Source organism: Pipra filicauda, unplaced genomic scaffold (genome assembly GCF_003945595.2).
Source record: "Pipra filicauda isolate LSUMZ 115617 unplaced genomic scaffold, ASM394559v2 scaffold8_size5757611_pilon, whole genome shotgun sequence".
NCBI lineage: Eukaryota > Metazoa > Chordata > Aves > Passeriformes > Pipridae > Pipra > Pipra filicauda.
The window spans coordinates 5,591,044-5,615,299 of record NW_024105087.1 but is presented as its reverse complement, the minus strand read 5'-3'; the positions used below and the strand labels follow the sequence as shown (position 1 = coordinate 5,615,299).

At 44.4% G+C, this 24,256-nt stretch overlaps 1 protein-coding gene across 1 annotated transcript; it reads left to right on the top strand.

Annotated features, from left to right (window-relative positions):
- Positions 1 to 1,301: 1,301 nt before the first annotated feature.
- On the top strand, positions 1,302 to 23,683 carry SETD7 (SET domain containing 7, histone lysine methyltransferase). Its single transcript, XM_027729709.2, has 8 exons — positions 1,302 to 1,449; positions 6,309 to 6,438; positions 10,737 to 10,938; positions 13,001 to 13,190; positions 14,829 to 14,910; positions 15,999 to 16,116; positions 16,402 to 16,559; positions 17,501 to 23,683. Exons 1-8 carry the CDS (start codon positions 1,410 to 1,412, stop codon positions 17,679 to 17,681), a joined length of 1,101 nt encoding a protein of 366 aa, XP_027585510.1. The 5' UTR covers positions 1,302 to 1,409; the 3' UTR covers positions 17,682 to 23,683.
- The last annotated feature ends 573 nt before the right edge of the window (positions 23,684 to 24,256 follow it).

Below are 24,256 nucleotides of genomic sequence, written 5' to 3'. Positions count from 1 at the left end.
CAGGTCGAGCACAGAGAGTTATAGGGAATGGGGTAACCTCAGGATGGAGTCTGGTCACTAGTGGGGTTCCACAGGGCTCCATCTTAGGCCCAGTTCTCTTCAACATATTCATTAACAACTTGGATGCAGGACTCAAAGGAATACTAAGTGACTTTGCTGATGATACTAAATTGGGAGGAGCTGTCAACTCCCTCGAAAGCAGAGAGGCCCTGCAGAGAGACCTTGACCTATTAGAGGGCTGGGCAATCACCAGCCATACAAAGTTTAACAAGGGCAAGCGCCGGAATTCTGCACCCGGGATGGGGCAACCCTGACTGTGTGTAGAGGCTGGAGACCAGCGCTGCAGAAAGGGACCTGGGGGTCCTGGTCAATGGCAAGTTGAATATGAGTCAGCAGTGCCCTGGCAGCCAGGAGGGCCGACCGTATCCTGGGGGGCATCAGGCAAAGCATCACCAGCCGGTCGAGGGAGGGGATTGTCCCGCTCTGCTCTGCACTGGGGCCACCTCACCTTGAATATTGTGGCAGTTTTGGGCACCACAATATAAGAAAGATATTAAGCTATTAGAGAGTATCCAAAGGAGAGCAACAAAGATGATGAAGGGCATGAGGGGGAGCCGTGTGAGGAGCAGCTGAGGTCACTTGGTCTGTTCAGCCTGGAGAAGAGGAAACTGAGGGGAGACCTCACTGCAGTTACAACTTCCTTGGGAGGGGGAGAGGAGAGGCAGGCACTGATCGCTGTGGTGACCAGGGACAGGATCCGAGGGAATAGCATGAAGCTGAGTCGGGAGAGATTTAGGTTGGATATCAGGAAAGGGCTCTTCCTCCAGAGCGTGGTTGGGCACTGAACAGGCTCCCCGGGGAAGTGGTCACAGCTCCAAGCCTGACAGAGCTCAAGAAACATTTGGATGATGCTCTCAGGCACATGGTGTGAGTTTCGGGAAGGTCCTGTGCAGGGCCGGGAGTTGGACTCGATGATCCTTGTGGACCCCTCCCAGCTCAGCATATTCTGTGATTCTATGCTTGCAGGACTCTGTTATAAGAGCAGCAGGTCACTGCTCCTTGGCGTGAGGCGGGAGAAGGGGTGTCACGGCACTGCCAAGGGCTCACAAGGACGTGCACTGCAGCGATGCCAACCGTGGTCAGCGGGCCGAGGGGGCTGGGCTGGTGTTCTCCATCCCTCCGTGCCGCTCGGTGCCGTGCGACAGGGTCTCCCCGGGGGACACGGCCCCGCGCCGTCACCGCCGCCTCGCTCGGGGACGGGGGGCGTGGCCACGGCCGCGGGGGCGTGGTCAGGGCGCGGCCGCGGCCCCTCCCCCGGGCAGGGGTGGGCGGGGCGTAGCGCGCGCGGCCGCGCGTGTCACAGCGGCTGCGCCTCGCTCGCGCCCGCCGCCGCCGCCGCCGCCGCCGCCATGGACAGCGACGAGGAGACGCTGGAGGAGGTCGTGGAAGGTGCGTGTCCCGCGGCCGTGGGGAGCCCGCCCCGCCGGGCACGGCCGGCGCCGCAGAGCACCGGCGGCCTCCCGCGCTGCTGGAGGAGTCTGGGGAGGAGCGCGGGGTGGCGGCGGCGGCGGCGGCCGGAGCGGGGCGGCCGGGGCCGGCGGCAGCGCATGACATCAGCGGGGCTTATGCAACGGGCGAGCCGGGGCCGCCGCCGCCGCCGCCGCGCACGTGGCGGGGTCTGGGCCGGGGGGAGCCGAGGCCACGTTCCGGGCCGGCGCGCTGGGGGCCGCCCGCCGCTGAGCGCCCCGGGCGCGGCGGGAGGCTCCGCATCCCGGGCACGGCGGTGGCGGCTGCTCAGCTCTCAGTGTCAAAAATAACTAGTGTCACAAATAAACAGTCGGGGATTTTTTTGCCGCTGCCGTGCCCCCGCTCGCACTCCTGCAGCCCGCGCTCCCCGCCCCGTGCGGTGCCCGGCGCTTTTCCCCCACCGGTGGCGGAGGGGCCGGGGGATGCCCGTCCTTGGGGAGAGTGCAGGGAGCAAGGCGCTGCAGTTGCGCACCTGCAGATGGAGAAGGGAGAAGGGAAGAGGAAAGGCGGCTGTAAGAAATAGCCGTGGCCACATCCATGGGCAGCGGGGCGGGAGCCATCCGTAAGGGAGCAGGGCAGGCCACCTCCTAGCCAGTATACACGCACTGTGTGTGTGTGTGTGTGTGTGTATACACACCTGTATATACACCTGCATATACACGCCTCTTGTCACTGGAGGACTAACCCTTGGAGAGTTTTAGACCAGAGGAGTGAATTACTCTCCGGGAGTGAATTAGTGCTGGAAACCTCCTTGTCACGCAGGAATGCGGCTCCCCAGCGCAATGTGTCATCCCGTGAGGCACCCGGGAGCCGGGCACGGTTCTGGAACAAAGCACGGCATCTCTGCGTGAAGGCGCCTGCTCCCCAAAAGGTTCCTCGCGGGGACAGCGGCCCTGCCGGGAGGAGCGGTCCTGGGTTTTTCAGATGCTGGGATTAAGCGCACACGGAGCAAGGAGCTGCCTGCGATGAGATGCCGGTGTAATGCTCATTGTTCCACCATGGGCTGCTCGTATCCCTGTGGCAGGAGGATTAGGCCTCAGAGCATGTTGCTCCAGCGAAGGCATTTTGCACGGTGGCTTAGTCTGACGACAGATGCGAGCTGAGCAGCTGCTGCTCGGATCTGGGTTTGTTGTCTCTAGGTATGTGGTATCGGAGCCGAAGGGAAGCTTTACTGTGTAAAACATGGGTGTGAGCGGACTGAGGTACGAGTGGGGTGTGTCCTGTGCCCTAAGAGACGTGGTTTTCCCCTCCTTTCCCTCCCCACTCCTCAAATCTTCCGATGGCAATTGTGTCTGGGGCAAAGAGTCATAGTTTTGATCCCTGTGTCACAGATAAATACATATTTGCCGTATCCTGGATTTGCTTAGCATTCAGCTAAGGAAGCGAATTTTCTAAGCATGTTTTATTCAGCAGTGTGTATGAATATCTGTATATGAATATCTCTATTTGAATATCTGTATATGGGTATCTGACAGGAGCAGGCTGCTCTGGGGGTTAGGATGACTGTGTGGTTTTGCATTTACCAAAAGGAAGTTAGAAATATGAAAGAAATCAGCACTTTTTTTGGGGGGGGGACGGGGGGAGGTTGGTTTTCTGTTGTTATCCCAAAAAAATCCATCTGGCACCTTTGTGGCCAGAATCTTTTATTGATGATGCACATTGTATGTCATCTGTTAAGTAATACCGACAATAAAGGGCTTTTATCTTTGATTTGTGTACATCAGTGGTTCCGGTAAGTGACCCCATTGTGAACTAACCCCTAGTAGTGTAATTCCTTTTCTTGAAAAGGCTGAGCTTAAGAGGAAATCTTGAGAGACCCTTAACGAAGTAACAAAAGTGAGATATTGCAATCATTTAAAAATACATTTACACCTTTTCCAAAAGGTTTGCTTTTCCAAATGGAGGAGAGTGATGAGAGAGGGAAGTGGAGCACACTGCTACCACTGAAATAATGAGGACTTTTTCCATTGACTTAATCTGAAACAGAAGGCCTAAGGCCTCAGCCATACAGGAAAAGTTGCATCTATGTTATGAAACTTGAAATTTCTTTCCCCCCCCCCTATTGACTAAGAGAGACTGTGTGTTTCTCGTTTTGTTGAAGTAGAGGGGGGTGGCGATTTTTATTTTTTTTTAATAAGGGGAAATCTCTGGCATATTAGAATAACTGGATTCTTTGTATTGTGGCTGAGATTAAGACCCTGTATAGAGGCCATGGGATCACAGCTGACCATTTAAGTCTGTGATATAGTCTCTGTCCTACTGTGCTAAAGTCCTGACATGCGCTCTGTGTGTAAGCATGGCAGCTTTTGTGCTGGGCTTTGCATTCCAGCAAAATCTTGACAAAACTGAATAGTCACAGAGAACAAAGTTGCAAGGGTTTTTTGTTGTTGTTTTGTATGGGTTTTTTAATAGTATAATGTACTGGTATTTTCAGTATGTTTTTTAAATCCAAGTGTTTTGTAAAAGTTTTGCCTCTATAGTGAGGGTGAAACTGGTGCTGTGTTGTTTAGGGTTTGTTAACTTACACCAGTGTACCCTTCCCATTTTGATAAAATTGAGGCTTTTAATTAAAACTATAAATGTTGATACAGGTTTTTTGGTTCTAAAAGAGGTGTCCCCATAGAAATTTCACCGACCTTTTAGTTAAATTGACAGAACTGCTAAAACTTTTCACTGCTACAGAAAGGAGTATCCTGACTGAATGGGAGTTAAAAAAGCCTTTTTTTTTGTTTGGAAAGAGCAACCTCTGTTTAAAGGGTTCTTCTTCAAAGTTATTAAAAGCCTTCAGTGATGGAGCTTTTTTCCTTCTGCCTTTTGCTCTCTCTTTTTACTTTGTTATTTCTCTCACTTCAGTCTGTAAGCAGTGCCTGATTGGTTTTATTAACTTCTTAAACTTTTAGCTGTTTTCGATCTAATTGGGACTGAAGACTTAAATTGAGAGCTCAGTGATGTGCAGGTGTGAGAGAAACTTTGTGGAGCATGCATGGGAAGGGTGAAGGAGGGAATCCTGGCTCTTGGACGAGTTCAGATATCTCACTGGTATTTTCTCCTGTACACCCTTCTAGATGCATTTCCATACTTGATGTATCATGTGCAGGAGATGGGTAATGAAGATGCACAGCCTAACTTGGTCACTTTGAGGAACATTCACTTCTTTTTTTCCCCTTCCTGTATCTCTCTCTCTTTTTTTTTTTTTTTTTAAGGTAATTTTACTTTGAAATAGACCAAAGTTTGGAAATAAATCCTGACAAAGCATCCTGTGTATGTGACATTTTGCTGTCAATCCTTCTGGTAATTGCAAGGCTTGGGCAGGCCCTGTGCCTCATAGGAGAGGACTTCTGAACCAGATGTTCACCGTGCCCTGGCTGTGATGTCCCTGAGGGGCTGTGGAGCATCCCAAGGAAGCAGTAGCTTATGGTGATGTGAGAGGAACACATGGGCATGTGTGTGCTTTCTGGGTACCCTTGTCCCTGCAGAACCTTCAGGGCTTGCATAGATGGACCTCTGAAGCCACATAGGTGGCTGGCTTTTCCCACTGCTGTCCTGCACAGTCCTGTTCCCTCTCTGGGCATAGGGCTGGAGATCTGGTAGTACTGAAGTGCCTCTGTCTGGTTGCCTGCATCAGCCTGGGCTGTAATTGCTTCAACTCACACTGAAGTTTGTTTCTGCCTTTCCATGTGTGTGTTGAACCTTTTCAGTTTAGGGCAAATTTGGTCAGGGGAGAGCTTGACCCAAAGCCTGTAGAAGTGGAGACACGCTGTCTCTCATAAGGTATGTATGCATCACCAGGAGACTTGGGGAATCTGAGGTCATTTTTTATTTAGAAGCATGGCAGAACATAAATATAGGCTAGCTTTTATTTACTTGACAGTTTTCATGCCGAATTTATACCTGCTGAAATGTCACGGTGGGAGTTTGTTACACCCTCCCAGGTGTATCACTGTGCTGAGAGCAGCCCTGCTGAGCTCTGCAGCCACAGCAGTGCTCAGGACTCCAGCTTCACACAGGTAAAGCAGGCAATAACCATCCTTTAAAGCACTCTTCTGCCATTTTCTCTGGGCTTTGTAGGGCCACTCAGAGGTGCAATAGGAGCCTTATTATGCTTTAACTTAGGTTGTCCTGGTGAGGATCCACGTATGTTGCCCCTTTGCAACAGCTGTAATGGGGAAAACTGATATGGCTGGGAAAGGGAACAGGATGTAAAGTGAACACATCAGGAAGGCATTGGAGAACAGCGTTTAAAATATTAAGTACCAAGTTGACTGACATACTGCAAGCATTATAGATATTACATACTTTTATTTCTTTAAATTCTTGTGGATATAGCTGCAAGGTGGCACACCCACATTATTGTAAGGCATGTATTTATCAAAAGAAAAAATCGAACCTTTTGTTACTGTGTGTATTGAAGTGTAAGTTTATTCTGTTCTCACCAAGAAACACATGTTTTAGACAAAGAATTATTATATTTTTGAAGATGTATATTAATATAAGTTAGAATAATATAAAGCTTGTTTCTTTTAGAAACAATTTTTGCTTATTATTCTCTTCTGTCTCTCATCCCCTTTCTTTTATCCTGACCCTTTTTTAAACGATGTGTTACACAAGTGCAAACTTCACTTGCACTGAGTCTCTGGTCACTGTTCTAACAGCAATGATTTGAATTACTGTTTTGTACTAGGGAGCTACTGCATTTCAAGCATCTACAGAATCTGAACAGGTTTGAAAGTTTATATAATAATTAATGTGTTCTGTTGTTCTTTGTCTGGATTTTATTTCAGGGCATCTAGATGATGATGGGCTGCCACATGGATTTTGTACAGTAACCTACTCATCAACAGACAGATTTGAAGGAAACTTTGTGCATGGAGAAAAGAATGGCCGTGGCAAATTCTTCTTTTTTGATGGAAGGTAGACTCTGCCTCTTCAGTTTTTCTTCTATATTCTTCCTTCTGCTTGCAATGATACAAACTAATTTACATTCATTGTATGCTGCTGACTTTCTAGATAAGGTTTCTCATTAAAAACTATAGCTGGAAAGTTTGTTGTTGCTGTAGCCGTTCCTCTGTAGGCTTGGGGGCTTTGTGTCTAATATGGTGCTTGTAGTTGTTTCCTAGTGGGAGAATACAGTGGTGTGAACTCTTTTAGTACTGTAAATTATGAACTAATTAGAAACCCTAAGAGGTGGTCAGAACTATTAGAAACCATGCTGACAATGGCTTGGACGTCAAAGTTCAAGTCCATAACTGCAGGTGGAATTCTTTGTCTTATAGTGCTGTACAGAGAGTGCAGGTGGACTGGGAGCTCCCTATGCCAGCCTTCATGCACAGATGTAGGACCTTGACAGAGAGGCTTATCCTCTGTTTGGTCTTGGAAATTGTTTAGTGGTTCGAGGACTGAGTTAAAGACAGGTTTGTTATCAAGTCTAGTTAATCCTCTGCTAGTTGCTTGTGGCCTGATTTACTTTCTGAAAAGCCCCTATAATTTCCCTTCTTTTCGCTGGGAATTTGACAGTGAAATCAGGCCAGTCTGTGCCGATGCATGTGTTTTCTTCCCAGATTTTCTTTACAAACACCTTGTAAGTCTTCCCCCCCCACTGCAGCATTCCTCTCTGCAGTTGCCCAGAACTTCCTCCAAAGGAGCAGCAGATGTATAAAATGACACGATTCTTCATGGTTTTGCAGCTGTCGGTGGCACTATGAATAGCAGCTGTTAAACTGACAGTCGTGCTGGGTCTACTCTCCGCCTGCTCAGCAAAGTTCTGAGCAGGAGTGGAGGTATTGTGCTGTCTCAGTGAGTCAGCTCCTTGTCTGTATTGGCCTTTGCAGTTGTTTCATACTGGAGATTGTGGGGGTTTTTTTCATGAGAAAGATAATATATTCATTCAGTTACACAGAAACGGATTGGGCCTCCAAGCCTGGATGAAGAAAAATCCCCACTGTTGTTGGTCATGGGCTTATTAAATCTGCTCTGAGTAACTGAAAACCAGGACTACCCAGCAGCTGACTTTTCCAAAATAGCTTTTTTTTTTTTTTTAAAATTGGCAGACAGTGTCTCTATGGACACATGTGCATAATGCTTCTGTGCTTGTGGATGATCTCAGCAGAGCAGTTGCTGATTGTACAGTCAGAGGAACTGACCTGCTATTTTGTTTGTAGGGCTGCTCCTCCATATAATCCAGGGTACAGGCAGTGCTCTGTGGGAAAAGTCAGGTTGCTGCTGAACCTTTTCTCTACTGCTTCAGTGTTGCCAACTCTTCTCTCTCTCTTTTTTTTTTTTGGTTGTATAATTTTCATAACCCTTAAAAAATGGAACAGTTGGCTACTGATGACTTCAGGAAGTAGCAGAATGAAAATATGCAAAAATAGTCTGTAATGTGTTTTTGGAAGATGGGGTATTTTTATAAGACATTACATATTTTAATTTAGCTAAAGCAGCCTTAACTGAGCAGTGCCTAATTACTGAAGATGTAATTTACCTAGCTATGCCCAACTAGCAAGATTGAGTTGCTCTCTGAAATGGATGGTTCAGGAATCGCAATGTGTTGCAGGAAGAATGACCTGGCATAAAACAGGACATGCTGTTTCCATTAACTGTGCCACGGGCAAGGCTGAGTGCTCATGAAGAAGAGAAATTAATCTCCAGAATTTCTCCAAACACCTCTCCCTTTGCAGTAAGTTAGCTGGTTTCAGCACTCCTGGGTCTGTTTCCCTGGCAGGCTGCTGGTAAAGGCTGACAGCTGCAGTTGGGGAGTAGCTGAGTCCTGTCAGAGATTGGACAGGCTGCAGTGTAAGCACTCTCATTTTTTGAGTGTTGGGGAATAAGACTGGCTGCCTGGCTGCCTTGTTTGGTCAACGAAAACTTTCCCCTTTACTGGAATAACTGCCCCCTTCCTGTTGATTATTTAAAGGAATGAAAACCTGGAATGAAATATCAGCCAGGTTTTTTCTCCCCCTTCAAAAAATGCAACAAACCCCAACATATTCTTTCAGAGAGAGAAGTTTCACCTCTGGCATACTCCTTGTTCTGCATTGTGTACTTGAGCTTTCCTTGGTGCCAGCACTTCTGGAGTGTACTTTGCAGAGCACTTGGCGCAATAAGGGCGAGCCTGAGAGCCATGCTTGGCACAGAGCTGCAGCTGCCCTTCTCCCGTAACTGGAAACTCCTGTAAACTACCTCCCAGAACACAGTACAAAACTATTCATTTTGGGAAAAAGTTTCTGATGTTCCCATATGGAGGGAGTGAGAGATGAATAGATCGGTTTATATGGATGTTAACGTAATACCTGGAGCAGGGAAGGACGTTGCAGTATTTCCTCCCCTCCTCACCCCCAGCTCTTACCACGGGTTTACTTTTTAGGTAATGAGTATCTTTAGTCCCTTCTAGGCATAATGGATAACGGGAAGACAGCACACCTGGCAGATCTTGACTTTAGTAAAACTTTGTTATCAGAAATATGATCATATGAGAAGCAAACCAGAGAAATATAGGCTAGCTCAGAGTTTGTTTTAACAGGATTTTTTTTATGGAAGATGCAGAAACTATTTATTCCTCTTTGTGCTGGTCAGGTTTTAGGTGCAATTATCATGTCTGGCCGCAGACACCACACTTTGAGAGCTTAAGACAGAATGTGGAGCAGGGTGGAAATAACTCAGAAGCTGTGAAAAGTATAAATATTTTAGAGAACCTGAGTTTGAAGGACATGGACTTTTTTCTTTAGGTATCTTTCTTTTGATTTCCTTAGATGAGGTGGATCTTTTGGACACTGTTTGCAGCTTAATACAAAGAGAGAACATAGAAATTTGAGTTACAGTGAAAGATATTTCTCCAATACTGAAGCACTGTTGTAATTTAGCAACTTGTTAACTTCAACTAATATAACTAAGGGTAACAAGAAGGAGGTTTTTTGTGTTTTTCATTACTTAAACTAGGGGTGGCTGCTTCTTTTAAAGGGTATTTCTGCATGTGGACTCTGTGTGTGTTGTCAGCTACAATGAAATTCAAATCTAGTAATCTTTGATAAACTAAAGGGGAAAGTGGTATCATTTATAGTCAAGTAAGAGCACTGATTCCTGGTGTTTCCCTCATCTACCCTGCTCCTTCCTTGTGCTGTGGTGCAGCTCTGGAGCAACGTGGATCAAGAAATTCATCTGACTGAAAAATAAAATAGTTTTCCTGCCCCTTCCTGTTTTGCATCTGGTTTGCATTGAGGCTTTTAGTGTAATATATTTTCCCATGGAAACCTCAAGCAGCTTGCCAAAGTTATGTAAAAACAGAGCATGAGGCTTTAGAAGCGAGAAAGTGAATTCTGGAAAAAAACCATTCCTTCCACAACTCTTGAAAATCTGTTTTGTAAAATCATGTAAAACATGTAGAGTCGTGTGCTCACAGACACGTGTTTGGGCTTATACCTTAGATGCCTTCATCTGAAAAAAAACTAAGCAGTGAAAGTATGTGTACTGCAGCTGACTGTTAGCTGAGTGTGCTGGAGGAAAAGCTGAACATTTTGTATTCCCTTATCCTAGTTCTAACATGAGAAAGAAGTAACTGAGTAGACCCCCTTTTATGGTTATGCCTTTATTCTTTGTGATGCAGACTGCGAGGTGTTACTGTGCCCTGTCTAAAGGGTTTGCAAGACAAAACCAAATTGTGAAACGTTTCTTTGTTCAAATCCAAGTGCAGCACTAGTTCTGTTTGACAGGCTGTGTTCCATTTTAATAGAAATACATGGAAAATGACAGTGCTTTTAGCAAACTCCTGTACAAATGGCTGCTAAGTGTATTGCTGGGGAGCTGATACCGAACTGTAGCGGGTTGCAGTTCATGCTCTGTCGTGGTTCATCTGTCTGGCAGCTCAATTTCACCTCGCCAGAGAGACGTCGGTAAAAATCCACACATGGCAAGTAGAAGGTCCTGATGTGAGAGTAGCCTGCTTGAGCAGTAATTTCTCCTTTGACCAGGAGTGTCCATACACTGCTGTAAGTTGCTATTCCAGCCTACAAAAGAATGCTGAGCGCTGTGATTTAGATGAGTGATGCTGTGCCCCTGCACTGTGATGAAAGGACACCGTAAGTTGTTTTCTGCCTTTGGAGCTCCACAGAAACAAGTTTCTGGTTTTCCTCTTGGCTTTCCAGTGTGTTGAGGCTTTGGGTTCACCTCAAAGAGAGGTGAATAGTTTTCCACTACTGTTTTCTTTCTCTCTTTACCAGCACCCTGGAAGGGTACTACGTTGATGACGCCCTGCAAGGCCAGGGAATCTACACTTATGAGGATGGAGTGGTCCTTCATGGCACATATGTGGATGGAGAGCTGAATGGACCAGCCCAGGAGTATGACAGCGACGGGCGGCTGATATTCAAAGGGCAGTATAAGGACAACATCCGACATGGAGTCTGTTGGATTTATTACCCGGTAAGCCTGGCCACCTGCTCTCTTTATTGCACAATATGTACCTTTCTTTTCTCCCCAGCTGAAACAAATACCCACCATGACTCAGTTATCCAAAAGTCAACACACAGAAATCTGGGTAAAAGATCTGTGCATTCTGATTTTTGGAAAACCCAACATACAGTTAAAGTTTTTCGGTGTTGAATGCTTGCCCAGTAGGCGAGATTCAGCAAGGCTGCAAGATGCCTCCACTGTCTTCATCTTCCAGGGAACCCAGCCCCTTGGAAGTGCATTTATATATAATTTGTATGTAATATAAAAATAATATGTATAACAATTTATGCATTATCTCTTTGAGAAGGCTGGACCAATAGTTTCGCCACCTTGTAGTGGTGGCTGCAGGTGAGGAGCAGGGAAACCATGCAAATTATTGCAGCCTGCTGCTCTTATTTAATTAGACCTTGTCTCCATTTCTGCAGGGTATGCTGTGACATCTGGCTTTGCCCAACAAATCAAATATGAGGGGTGTGAGAACTGTGCCTCTTGAGTAGAGTGTGGACAAGTGCTTTGTTAATTAAGCAAGCCAAAATTTTATCTTTCTGAATTTTCATAAAAAACTTTCGCAAAAATTTTTGTTGTTCTTCTATAGCCATCCTAGTTAAGGCAATAATGGTTGTACTAGTTTTTAGGGTTTTTTTAATTTTAGTGCCTATTCAGCCTTACACAGCACTCCAGACTTGAAGCTCTCAGTCTTTACCTTGTGCCGAGAAGGGGGAAACATCTGCATGTAATTAAGCTGCTGGTCAAAACCTAGCCTATTTCTGTGCCACATATGGCACAAACTTTAGTTGCAGATTCATTTCTAAATGCTTACCACTGGCTGTTCATTTTATTTACTGGTTTTCACTGTTGCCGTTAAGCATGTGCTAGGATCAACAAATGCTTGGTGAACACTGCCAAAAGATTTTCAGTCCTAGTATATAAAATACAAACAGCTGACCCTTCAGTTCGTGTATCTCCTGCTTCATCTTCCAGCTGTCAAAGTGTTGCTGTACTTTCTGGAAATGTGGGTAATTAGAGGTTGTTTATCATTATCATCTTGCCAGACTTAAGGATGCAAAGTGTTCCAAAAAAACGCCTTTGCCATGGAAGAAATTCTTTCTTCATGGTTCTGTGCATGATGCTATGTGCACAAATTTTTCCAAGACTTCAGGTTCTCTGTTCCCCACTACAGCTTGCTTGAAACTCTTTTCATCCTTGCAGTTGAACAAAATGGTGTCACTTTGAAATAGAGTCTGTGCGCAGTGGTCTTGATCTAAATCAGTCTGTTGCCACATCACACCTGCTGGTTTTGCTCCAGGGTGTATTTGGAGAGGCTTCTCTGTCCCTTTTGAAATAAACACCTGAAGTGGTTAGACCTGTGCTAATCCATGCATCTCATTCTGCAGTTCTGTAAATAGACATAGCCTGAGTTGCAGGCAAATCACAGATGGCAAAGCCCTGGGCTAAAATGTGTAAACCTGAGAGAGGAAAAGTGTTGCTGCTGATGGCTTTCAGCAAACAGTTGTTCTTATTGAGCACCACTTGACATTGTGGGGGGATACTGGGACAGAGACACTCTCCAGTCATCCAACAAAACTTTTTTTTTCCTTAATAGGCTCAGGTCTTTTAAGGCACCATGAATTAGCAGCGAGCAAGGCAGCGTTTAATTTTTTTCTTTCCTCCAGCACAGTATCCTACTAACCAAACTTGGACATCCGTGTGGCTTTGGGCCTTGGTTTGCAGACTCTTCACATAAAAATTTTGCCAGTTGGAACTCTGTATTTGTGTCACATGGAAGGAAAGACCTTGGGTTTTGCCTATTCCAAACAACAGAGAAAACCCCGTTCACTTCTATTATCAGTTTTATACTAAGTGAAATGACTTTATCCGGCTTCTTCTTGGGTCTGCTTTCTCTCTCATTTGCACAATTTCATATCTGAACTAGATTGCTTTTTAAAAAAGTTGGGGAAAATCCTTTTCATTTAATGAAGACAGTATAGTGTAACTGAATGCCTTGCCTTTTCTTTCTTGCCTGTGCTTTCAGGATGGAGGCAGCCTTGTGGGAGAAGTGAATGAAGAAGGGGAGATGACTGGAGAAAAAATAGCCTATGTGTATCCAGATGGAAAGACTGCATATTCTGGAAGGTTCATAGATGGAGAAATGATAGAAGCAAAACTGGCAACTCTGACAGCTGTCGAGGATGGGAAACCTCAATTTGAAGTTGTACCAGGCAGTAAGTTCAGCTAACACAGAAACTTGTATTCTACCAACTCCTTGCTACAGACAGCTTGGTTCCTATAATGCTCCCCCCTAGAGATTCTGGCTGTGATGAGCTAGTAAGTCAGTTAGTGAGAGTCCCCTTCTCTAAGTTATAAAGTTGGGTGGAGAGGCAGGTGGAGGGATTCCTTTGCCCTTGGTACAGGCAGGAAGTGACCCCTGCATGGTCCTGCCAAACTGCGTTTCATAGCCTTTCTCTCAGTCATGTGCTCGTGGGCACAGTCCTGTTTGTCACACACACCATCGTCCTCTGTGCCAGCAGGAAAACCTGCTTCACCACGTTACTGCTGGCACAGTTACAGGCTTTTTGTTAGTAAAATAACTACAAATGGAGAGGGAGGCCATGGTTTGGTTGTAGCCCTGACAGCTGGCTCTGCGCAAGTCGGTGTTAGCACTGTGAATGTTCTGGCACCTGTGTCACTGGGCTGGAAGGACACAGGGATTGCAATTAGTGAACCAGATTCAGTCATTGTGTAACAGTCTGAGTCACCAGCACTTCAGTCTGTCTAGTCCTGCTCATAGAGAGTGGCTGTGAAGTGCATGGGGGCAGGGTGGTGTCTGTGACCTGTGTAGCCAGTGCTCCTTCTCTAGGGCAGTGGTGGCTTGGACCTGCAGTTCTGGAGTGGTTTTGTTGCTCTGAGGTGTGTGTGATGTTTCGGAGGTGTGTGGGTTAAGCTGCAGACAGGACCATCAGTAACAAGCAGGGACCATGATAATGCATTTAATTATTTTGCCAGCAGAGGTTGTCTCACTTGATATGAAACAGGCACATAAAACTCATTGACAAGCAAATGCACGTGAGTTTATTTTTTAAATCTCTCAGTTATGATAGCGAGTCAAAATTTAACTTAAAACTTACCTTCTAAGAGAGTGCAGTTGTGCTTTGTAAATAGGATTAAATTATACTCTGGAGGAAACTGCCTTAAGCCATAACAGATCCTGGACACCAGGGGCAATGGCCTTTCATCAAACTTTGTAATAGTCTGTTTTGCGGGGTTTTTCTCCCTATCTTATTTCTGCCTTCATCTTAACCGATCTCCCAGATAGTTCCCTGGCAGTTGAGAGAGGGATGTGAGAGTCTAATTAGAGGTGTACCACTGAATTGCTTATTATTGGCAAGAAACAAATGACTGTAGCATGTGTGTTCTCTGACTACTGAACATTATCTTCTGTCTGAAGTATCTTCAGGATTTGGACTAGAAAATACTTCATATTTTAAGTAGTCCAAGATTTTTTATAATTAATGTATTATTGAATGTATCCTTCTAAATTTCGCTTTGCTTTTAAATGATATTTTGAGACTCTGGGAGCGTTAGTTTTGAAAGACTGTCCAGTCCTCCATTACAAGTTGATAGTTTGAAGAAAATACGTATTACCTTTTTGTGTTAATACTGCCACTCTAATATGTGGAGGGGAAGAATCTTGCTGAAGGCTTTTTACAGGTACAGTTCTGTTTAGTACCTTTTTTTGGAAGGATAACATTTTTGTCAGACGTTAAAATTTAATTTTTGAATGTCTTGATTCAGTTAAGGGTTGCATGCTTTCAGTGCTGCCAATTAGTTTATTTCCTCTGTCGATGTCTGGTTTTTTTTAGGCCCGGTATACAGTTTTGACAAATCTACTTCATCCTGCATTTCTACAAATGCCCTTCTTCCTGATCCGTACGAATCAGAAAGGTAGGCTTTTTTTCTTCTCCCAATGTTTCTTTGCTGTTATATATTTAAAGCCTAATTTTGCAAACCTTTCTCATCTAAAATTTTTAAAAAGGTTTGTAAGGGTTTTGTGAAATGGAAGCTGTTACTGTACATCAGTCAGTGTTTGACTTGATTGACTTTCTTTCCAATTCACACAATAAAATTGCACTCTGGTGGACAAAACACAATGACACATTTTAAGAGATTAAGGGTAATTTCTTACCATTTCAAAGGCATGTTCAGTCAAGCCCTGGACTCCACTATAGCCCACATATACAAAATGTTCTGACAAAAAATATGCTGTTCCCTGTTTTCTAGATGTGTAACTAGCTTACAGGGTGCTGCATTCAGGTCTCTTGCTGGGTGGCATGTGTTGTACAAAATTTTCTCCCCTCCCTACAGATGTGGGAAAGCAGCAAGAGTAAATCATCAGCCTGGAGGAAAGTGAGATACTGTTTGTGACAACCCTGTAATGTCAAAAAACATTGCTCAGGAATTGCCTCATGATAGATATTCAGGAATATCTCTTCTGTGGCTATTCCACAATTACACTTTTACCTAGACCTTTAGGAGGCCTTGCTCTGTATATACCTCAACTGTAGTCCTTTCCTGATCCTCTGAAGTGTCTAAATAAGTGATTAGTAAAATGCTGGCATTGATTTGCATTGAGTCTTTGAATATGTAGCACTTTACCTTCAGAACTCTTGCTCATCTGTGCATGTACATTCCAGCAACCTCAGCTTGGTGGGGACCTCTGGGATTTGTGGTGTGTTATTGAGGGCGTTCCTGAGTTGAAGCCATCATTGAGGAGTAATAGTAGATTGGCACTTGCAAAAAGTAATTTTCAAAGTCACACCCACTTCCCACCAAATTTCAGTTTTGCCAAAATAGAGAGAGTGTATAGAAGAGAGGAAGGGAAGGAGTTCCATTTAGAGATTCCGAATTGTTGTTATTATTAGCTTTATTGTTATACTGAAGTATTAGTCTTTATCCCAGTAGTGTTGTGATAATACTTCTTGAAAATTAAAACTGTAGCCAGTCACTAATTCCATGCCCTCTTCCTCCTGTAGGGTGTATGTGGATGTCTCTCTCATTTCCAGTGCTGGAGAAGGATTGTTTTCAAAAGTAGCAGCAGAAGCCAGTACAGTGATGTCCTTTTACAACGGAGTGCGAATTACACACCAGGAGGTAAAGAAGAGAAAAAAGTCAGTCTGAATTCTCATTGCTTCTTCTGAAGTTTTCTTCTCACAGGATTTTATACCCATCACCTTCCCACCTTTAAAATTTAATGTGATAGAGTTTAATTGAAAGAAAGTGCATGTTGACTTATGTATGGCTAAAAAAAAGGTGGTGGTTTTTTTTTTTAAATGACACACAGATGAAAAGCCTTAGTTGCATATATTTTGAATGTTGGCTTTCAAACTGCTGACAAAGTTGACCCCACAGACACTGGATTTTTGCCTTGTAAACTAGGTAGACAGCAGAGACTGGGCCCTCAATGGAAATACAATATCCCTGGATGATGAAACAGTCATAGACGTGCCAGAGCCCTACAACCACGCTGCCAAGTACTGTGCCTCGCTGGGGCATAAGGCCAACCATTCTTTCACTCCTAACTGCATCTACGACCCGTGAGTAGAGTGCTGTGTTTCGGGGTAGAAGCTGCAGCCCAGCTCTCTGGGCTCACAGATTGTCTCTGGCAGCTGGATGAGGAGCAGTGGTGGGGTGGGAGCAATGAGTTCGGGCACTGAAGGAGTTTCTGCTCACCTAGGCTGAGTTGGAAATGGGCTGGCATTGCAGGTGCTTGATGTCTGTTGGGACTTACACCATGGAGTATCTTGAAGTTTGCAACTGTGTTAGTTTTGTCAGGAAATTTATGAAATTCTTCTTGATTCTAAAATGCATAATCACAGCTCTCTAAATCCTAGCTTGGCTAGGACTGCGCTGTCCTTTGCTGAGTTACTGATGCTTGACCAGCACCATCAAATGTGCTGTTGTTTTTGAAACTCAGAAAAAATAAGCATCTTGCTGCCCTGCACCAGGAAGCTTTTCATGTAACCGTATGCTCATAGCAAGGTGTAAACAAACACACCTGTGGATACATCTATGTAGAAAAATAGTTTTCCTGCATTAAACAAGCCAGGTTCCTTTACCGTGGGACCCTGGGAGAAGATGTACAGAAGTATGTTACCGTTGTTAGGTGGTTAACCTGTACTAAGATGAGCCATTTAGCATGCTCTCCAGTCTCTCATAATCTGTACTGTTTTCCTGTCATGCAGATGTTTACCTCTGCAAACCCAAGGCATGTGGTAGTGATTAACTGTTTTATTTTTTATTACAAGCAAGCAGTTTTGCAGGACTGTTGAAAAACTTCAGATAATAGAGCTACACGAAACTCCTTTGATATATCAATATTTTTGCTCTTGTTCTGAAATCTTTGTAAGGTTGACTCAACGCAGTCTGCTCATCTGATATCAGACTATGCAATGCTACTCTGAACTGTGAGGGACTTCTGAAACTGTGAGTCTGTAAATTGACAGCTGAGCCTAGCAAAGATGCTTCTTTCCCCTAGGTTTGTTCATCCTCGTTTTGGGCCCATCAAGTGTATCCGTACCATCAGGGCTGTGGAGAAGGATGAAGAACTGACAGTGGCTTACGGATACGATCACAACCCCGTTGGGCAGAACGGGCCAGAAGCACCGGAGTGGTACCAGCTGGAACTGAAAGCTTTCCAGGCTGCCCAGCAAAAGTGAAACGGGAGCGCCTTCTCCGTTCAGCAAACTGAAACAGAAACTTGGATCTATGCACTACCTTTATACTGAAAACTGGACAACCAGGGATTGTTCATACTGTTGCATCATAAATTTGCATTCTGTGTTAAGAGATAAGTTTCTTGCATACTAACTAGGTTTGACTGTGTTACTCATAGAAGATTTAAAATTAGCTAGCGTTGCACCAGTCTTATCTGGAGAAATTATTTAATATTCTATATGAGATGTGGTATTCTTTGGTAGCTTCTGCTTTTGCACCATATGCAAAGATGCCAAAAGACTAGACAGAAACTAAAATGGGTATATTGTTCACTTTTAGTCGGCAGACTTAGTGTTGCTCTCTATCTGCCTAGGCATTATTGTGCAACTGCATTTTGCATATATGCCACTTGTGATGATAACAGTAATATTTTGATATTCTCTAATAGTAGCATAATTTTGCCTTTTTAAACCTTTGATCTGAATCTTGCAATAGAGCAGTTTATTTATTAGCATATAGGAGGCTGGGTTTTAACTCCCCTTTCCTCTTGTCTGAACGTTGTTCTTTCTACAAATCCTCTTTTGCAGGAGAAAATCCTTTCTAACTAGTGGAAAGGCTTGTGTGTGTATGTGAGAGTGCTGTGTGTTGGTCTTTGTGGCTCTCTAAATAGTATAGCAACATGTCCAAACATAATATTTATCTAGCCTTTACGGCTGGCTTATTTTATTTAATTTATTCTTATGACATGCAAATGAAACTGTTCTTTGCATGAAGATTTTCTGAAAGGAGAGAACAGATTCGCTCGTTGAAGGACTTTCAGAAGTTCATGTTCTGGAAGGCAAGGCATTGCTTGCATTTGTGTCTGTGAGTTGGGTTGTGTATTTCACCTGTTAAAGCAGCCATTTCTCAAGGCAAAAGTTCTGGCAATGAGGTGCTTGCATCTCCCATAAATTCTGAGAAAGGAGGTGTATGTATTTGGGGGCAGGCTGTAGTACTTGGTAAAGGAGAGCTGTATCTTTTGTGTGTGTTCAGTTGACAGAGAATATAGCCTTGTAGCCATCTTTTAGTAGTACTGGCTTAAGACACAGTGAAAAATTAATATAGTATGAGGTATCAAAATAAGATTTTTTTTTTTAAAGAAAAGATATGAAAAGATTGTTTTTGAAAGACAAACAATGAATGTAAAAACATCACTCACTGCTCATATTTAGAAACAGCAGTCAATCCATAGCTTTGTTGTAGCCAACAGTGGGGGGTTGTGAATATTCATCTGTAGGGCTGTGTTCTGGGGTTTTTCAGGGGTAGGGAAATTGTTGTGCATTTTTCAGATACTGTACTGGTCTTGCCTAATGCTGTATAAGAGAGAAATAATGTATTGTCTCGGTCTGGATACTGGAGCCTTTCTGGGACTCTTGATGCTCTCTTTTGGGCTTAGCAGCTTAGGGAAAAACTCAAATGCATTTGCAACACTTTCTTTAAATGTTTGTAGTTTAAAGAAGTTTGTATATATGTAACATAAATGATTTGGGAATCAGACCTACCTTTCTATTGCAACACATTTTGGTTGGTTGCTTGAACGGTCAGAGGTGTCTGGCTGTCTGGGGAGCTGGGCAGGGAGGATGTGTTGGGGACCTGCAAGTGGAAGGATGAGGTTGCTGGTTTGTACAGTCTTGAGAATCCTTGCTTTGGTACCTGAGCAAAGTTAGGAATTACTCATAAGAACCTCTCTAACCTGGGGCTCTGTTTATTCCCTGTGACTGATCACAAACCTTTCCCAGCACCTCACCATTTAAGCTTGCACAGAAGCTACTCTGTGCTTGTCCTGGGGCAAGGGACAGGTAGGCTCAGGGCAATTTGAGGCTTTTAGTGGTGCTCTGAATGTGAGCTGTGGCACCTCCTGTCTCCTCATGCTGGAGACTCAGCTCTGCACCCCATCCAAGGCAGGTGGCTGGCAGGGACTGAGCTGAGTGTGCAGAGACAGAACTGCACCTCACAGGGGAGGGAGAGTTCTCAAAAGTCAGTCAGGAGCACAGTCTCAGCAAATAATCCTCAAAAAGAAATATGCATGACTTGATCTTTCCCTGCTTGCTCACAGGTTGTTACTTAAATCATCAGCCAACTGCAGAAGAGCATTCCACACTGGTAGGGAGCTGTCATGTGCATCTGGTGGATTATTCTGCCAGGACCGTGAAGTTTGCAAAATTGAGGCTGAGTTTAAGTGCAGGGAAGGGGGAGAGGGAAGATATGTGACTGAACCCTGCTGGGAATGGATGGTAACTCCTTCCACAGTCTTGATAACCTGCTTTGGACTGCTGGCCTCTCTGTGCTCGCTGGAGAATTGTGCTTAATATGTTCTGATCTCTAGAGCTCCTTTAGCTTCGTTCCTGATCAGTCTCTGATTCCTCTGCTATCTCCTCTTTGTGTGGAGTTGCTTATGTTTTGATAGATTTGTCGGTCTTCATATTGCCTGATTTTTGAGATAAATAGAAAATAGGTGCTCTTTACGTGTCAGGCTTGAAGATTGTATCCTAAAGTAGGGAAATTCAAGGAAAAAAAAAAAGGCACTGAAGTATCCTGTGTGTTCTCCAAAAATTTGGTGACAGTCAGGCAGATTCTTTTGCACACTGGTGTAGCCTGGTAGCATGCCACAGCTGTGGCTCTTGTCTCTGTTAGCTCTGCTGTCCTTCTCTCTGCTCTGTAAAATCTGTTGGTCCTTCTATAGCTCCCTTCTTCGGTGACCAACCTTCTATAGAAGTTGTGATTATGAAGCTGCTTTGGCTTGATTCAGGACCAAGCCTTTTAATTCTTCCTTGTTTTCTTTCTCTTTCTGGTCTGTTAGAGTGGAGCTGGCTGGGATGGTTTTTACCACTGGGTAGCAAAAGGGCTCAGTGTGTCCTTCAGAGGTGTGCATTGGCAGCCACTGGTTCAAACACAGGTTAGTTACAGAACTCCAAATAATGCCTTAACTTGGTCAGTGTATTGCAGCTCAGCTTCTGGGGCTCACTAGATAGCAAGACCAGCTTTGCAAAACTATTTATCAAGTAGTATGATGACATATCTGTAGACACGAGACCCACACCAAACCACGGTTTTAATTTGGGGCAGAGGAAGAAATCATTTTGGAAAAAAAATCCATTTGGGTCTGTGGGATGCAGCTGACTGTTGGTGAATATGCAATAAATAAAGAAGCTCCACTTCTCAAGAGTCTGGCCAAGGACCTGTCCTGTCGGCACAGAAACTGGAAGGAGAGCTGATGCCTGTCAGCTGAGCCTGGGTGAGCAGCTGGCTCTCAGAATACTCGTTGTGATTAGGATAGGAGAACTTGGAATTGCTCTTTCCAGGGAGGGATCAGTTCCCAATGTTTGCCTTTAGTCTGCAGTGCTGCACGTGGCTACTCTGTGATGGGAGGGTTGTTACCTGAGTTCCTTATGAGAAGGAGCCTGTCTCAACCTGTATTAGGGGCTGCTGATGGTCTCTTAAAAAAAACCATAAATCTGAATTGGATCTTCCTGCTGTGGCAGCACGGTGTTTTGTCACCAAGAATACAGAAGCCCAGTTTTCTGGAGAAGTGATTAATCTTGGAGACAAGAGAGCATGAGAAGTTAGAGCTGAGAGCTACCTGCTGCTGGGTCACTCCTCTGGATAAGAAGGAAAAGGGCTTAAGCCGTGGAGGGGGTGTCTCAAGTTGAGTTTCAAGCTATAATTTTACTTTTGGGGATCTATTAAAATACCTGGTTTTCCTTCACAAATCTAAAAAGGCTTTTTTTCCTGTTTTGGTTTTATTTTTTGTAGTAATTATAAAAACCTACCCTTCATAAAGACCTGCAAGTCTTAACTGTTGAAAAAGTCAAAGGAAATATGTGGATGATGCTCTTCAGCAGTTGGAGTGAGAGCTGTGAGAGCTTTTTGACTTTTTCCACAGTTGCAACGGTACCCACTAGGATGGCCCGTGCTTTTAATCACTCCTGGGCAACTCCCCGTGCAGGTTTTGGGACCTTTTGGAGGTCAGCTGCTCGGCCGTGCGGGGCTGCATGTTTTGGGAGTGACTGGGCAGCCTTCTCCTCAGCGCAGTCCTTCCGGATGCAGAGCTTGCAGCGTTGCACACAGTTGGCAGTGGCTGGGGTTTCTTTCCCAGGGTTGTAACCTGTTGCTGGTGTGTAAGCAAGAGCTCCATCAGGGATTTCACACCCTCTGCCAGGCACTGGAGGAGCAGAATAGCCAACATAACCTGTCTGGCGAGAGAAACCGAGAAATGGTGGAAATTACCACTTTTCTGTTTCCTTCCCAGCTGGCTGCCCTTATCCCTCAGTCAAAACCAGTGCTCACTGCTTGGGTTGCACCAGGGACTGTACAGTGTCACTTCTGTCCCAGAGACCTCTGTGATTTTTGTCCTTTCACTCAATTTGATAGTCTTCTAGGAAAATGCTGCCGTTGCGATGAGGTAACATGTCGTACAGAGCCGGCTGTCTGCCGCTTTGTTTTCCTGTGGCACAGCAGAGTCGCTGGAGCCGCGGGTGCCTGAGGAATTCACCTCCATGCACTTAAGAAAAACCAAATTGTTTTGAAAACAATGTTACTGAAGTGTCTCCTTACATGCTGGGGTGCTGCATTAGACGCCTCTTCCTCACTTTGCGCTGCGCTGTCGTGTGCTGAGAGCATCGGGGCGAGGAGAGCAGGCGTGGGGGCAGCTTTGCCCGTGGGTGTCGGTGGGCTCCGCGCTCACCCGTGCCCTGGGGTGAACTTGTTCCTTTTGCTTTGTGTACTGGAAACATGAGAACTCTATTTTTTGGACAATGAATTTCTAAGCAGTCTTATAAGGGATTTTTAAATAAAAAAAATAAAATAAAATAAAATAAAAAGGTGCAAGAATGAGTGCATGTTTACTTGCCCCAGATCAAAGGTTTTGAACACTAAGGTCACTATCTGTTGAATGGACCCTCCTCGTGGCGCTCTTCTGTCTTCGGGCAATGGAAGCTCCTGCTCTTTTCCTCTTACCAGTTTTACTGTAACTATATTTTTTCCCCCTAGGAGAAATATATATACAAAAATTGTAAGCAATTAAACGCTCAAGCCATAAAATCACGAGTGCGGGAAGACCCTCTTCACAAGTTTTAACGTTTGTATGTAAAATGATGTTTGTATGAAATATTTTCATGGTAGAATGAATATTTAAACAAAAAAGTTCCAGTGAGATCTAAACCAAATTTAAAAGGATGTCTTTTTGTAAGACACACGTGTAATTGAATACCAGTAAGTAGATAACTATTTTTTTAAGGGGAGATGCAACAAATGATCCTTAGAATTACAAATGGTCGTTTCTGCTATTTGGGAAAGTATTTATGCAGCATTACAAGCAGCTGCCATAAATAATTGCAATAGCAAGGCTAGTCACATCTTCAAGACATACCTCTCAGCTTGTCCCTTCGTGATATTGTACAAACGACCCATCCCTCCTTTCTGCAGATTCCCTCCTAGAAAACTTTTCCTACTGTGACTGTAATGAATTTAACTCTGAGCTAAGATCCAGACTAAAATTGTGTATTACTTAACAGTTTCTGCTGGGCCTTCTGCTATTTTAATACTCCTTAGCCCATAATTACTGGGTGTCTCTGTTCTGAAGAACTAAGTGCTAAAGAATAATCTTTGGGGTAAGCTTATACACGTGTTAGCGGTTAACCCCGGAGTATTTAACTTGTATACAGTACTTGATAGGTGTTTTATGACATTTGTACTCGAACTATGAGCCTTACTGAACATCTGTAGGTTTATTCATGACTTTTAAAAATGGATAACTCTAAGAAAGATGTTTACATGAATGATGATTGCCCTTCCTTTGATGTTATGAATGAGGTTTTTATAGTGTGTTTGGGCGTATGTGCAAGGAAGCAAGAAAAGTGTTTCTGGGGAAAAACAGACTTGACAAACATTTGTAATAAGTGAATTTTAAAGATTGCTTTAATTGCGCTATGAAGGCAATGCAGATATTAAAATATTCAACAAAGAAGTGTTGTCTCTCCTTGTTATTTGCATGTCGCATTTTTGGGCATCCTCTGACCTCTCCCCCGGCTTGTGTGTGCTGTGTGACCACGGTTGTTGCTGATGGAGGGGAGCAGGATTTCACACAGTTGGCACATGTCTAGGCCGTGTTATATAAATACTGAATGAAAAGCAGAACACTCCTGACACCACTGCTTTGGCATTTTTTCCTGGCACCTTTGCTGCTTATTCACTTCTCTGTTTTTCAATGCACATAACATGGGCTTCAGTTGTGTTGTGTTTTGGAAGAATATCCTCCTTGTATATGCTAAAGTGTCTTTAACAATTGTATTTTAAGACGTGAATGTGCACTGGTATGTTTTTCTCTGAGGCAGTTGGATGTGCAGCAGCTGTGCCTTCCAGGCAGGTAAGCTACTCCTCTGTCTCCTAATTCCATGTACACGTCCTGCTGGGTGAGTGGTGAGGAAAGGGACAGCGCTTTCAGTGCTGCCCTGCCTTCCTCAGTGCTTCAGTGCCTGCCTTGCTGTCCTCTGTAATCACACTTGCTGTGATCTTGGCCTCTCATGCCTGTGTGCAAAGG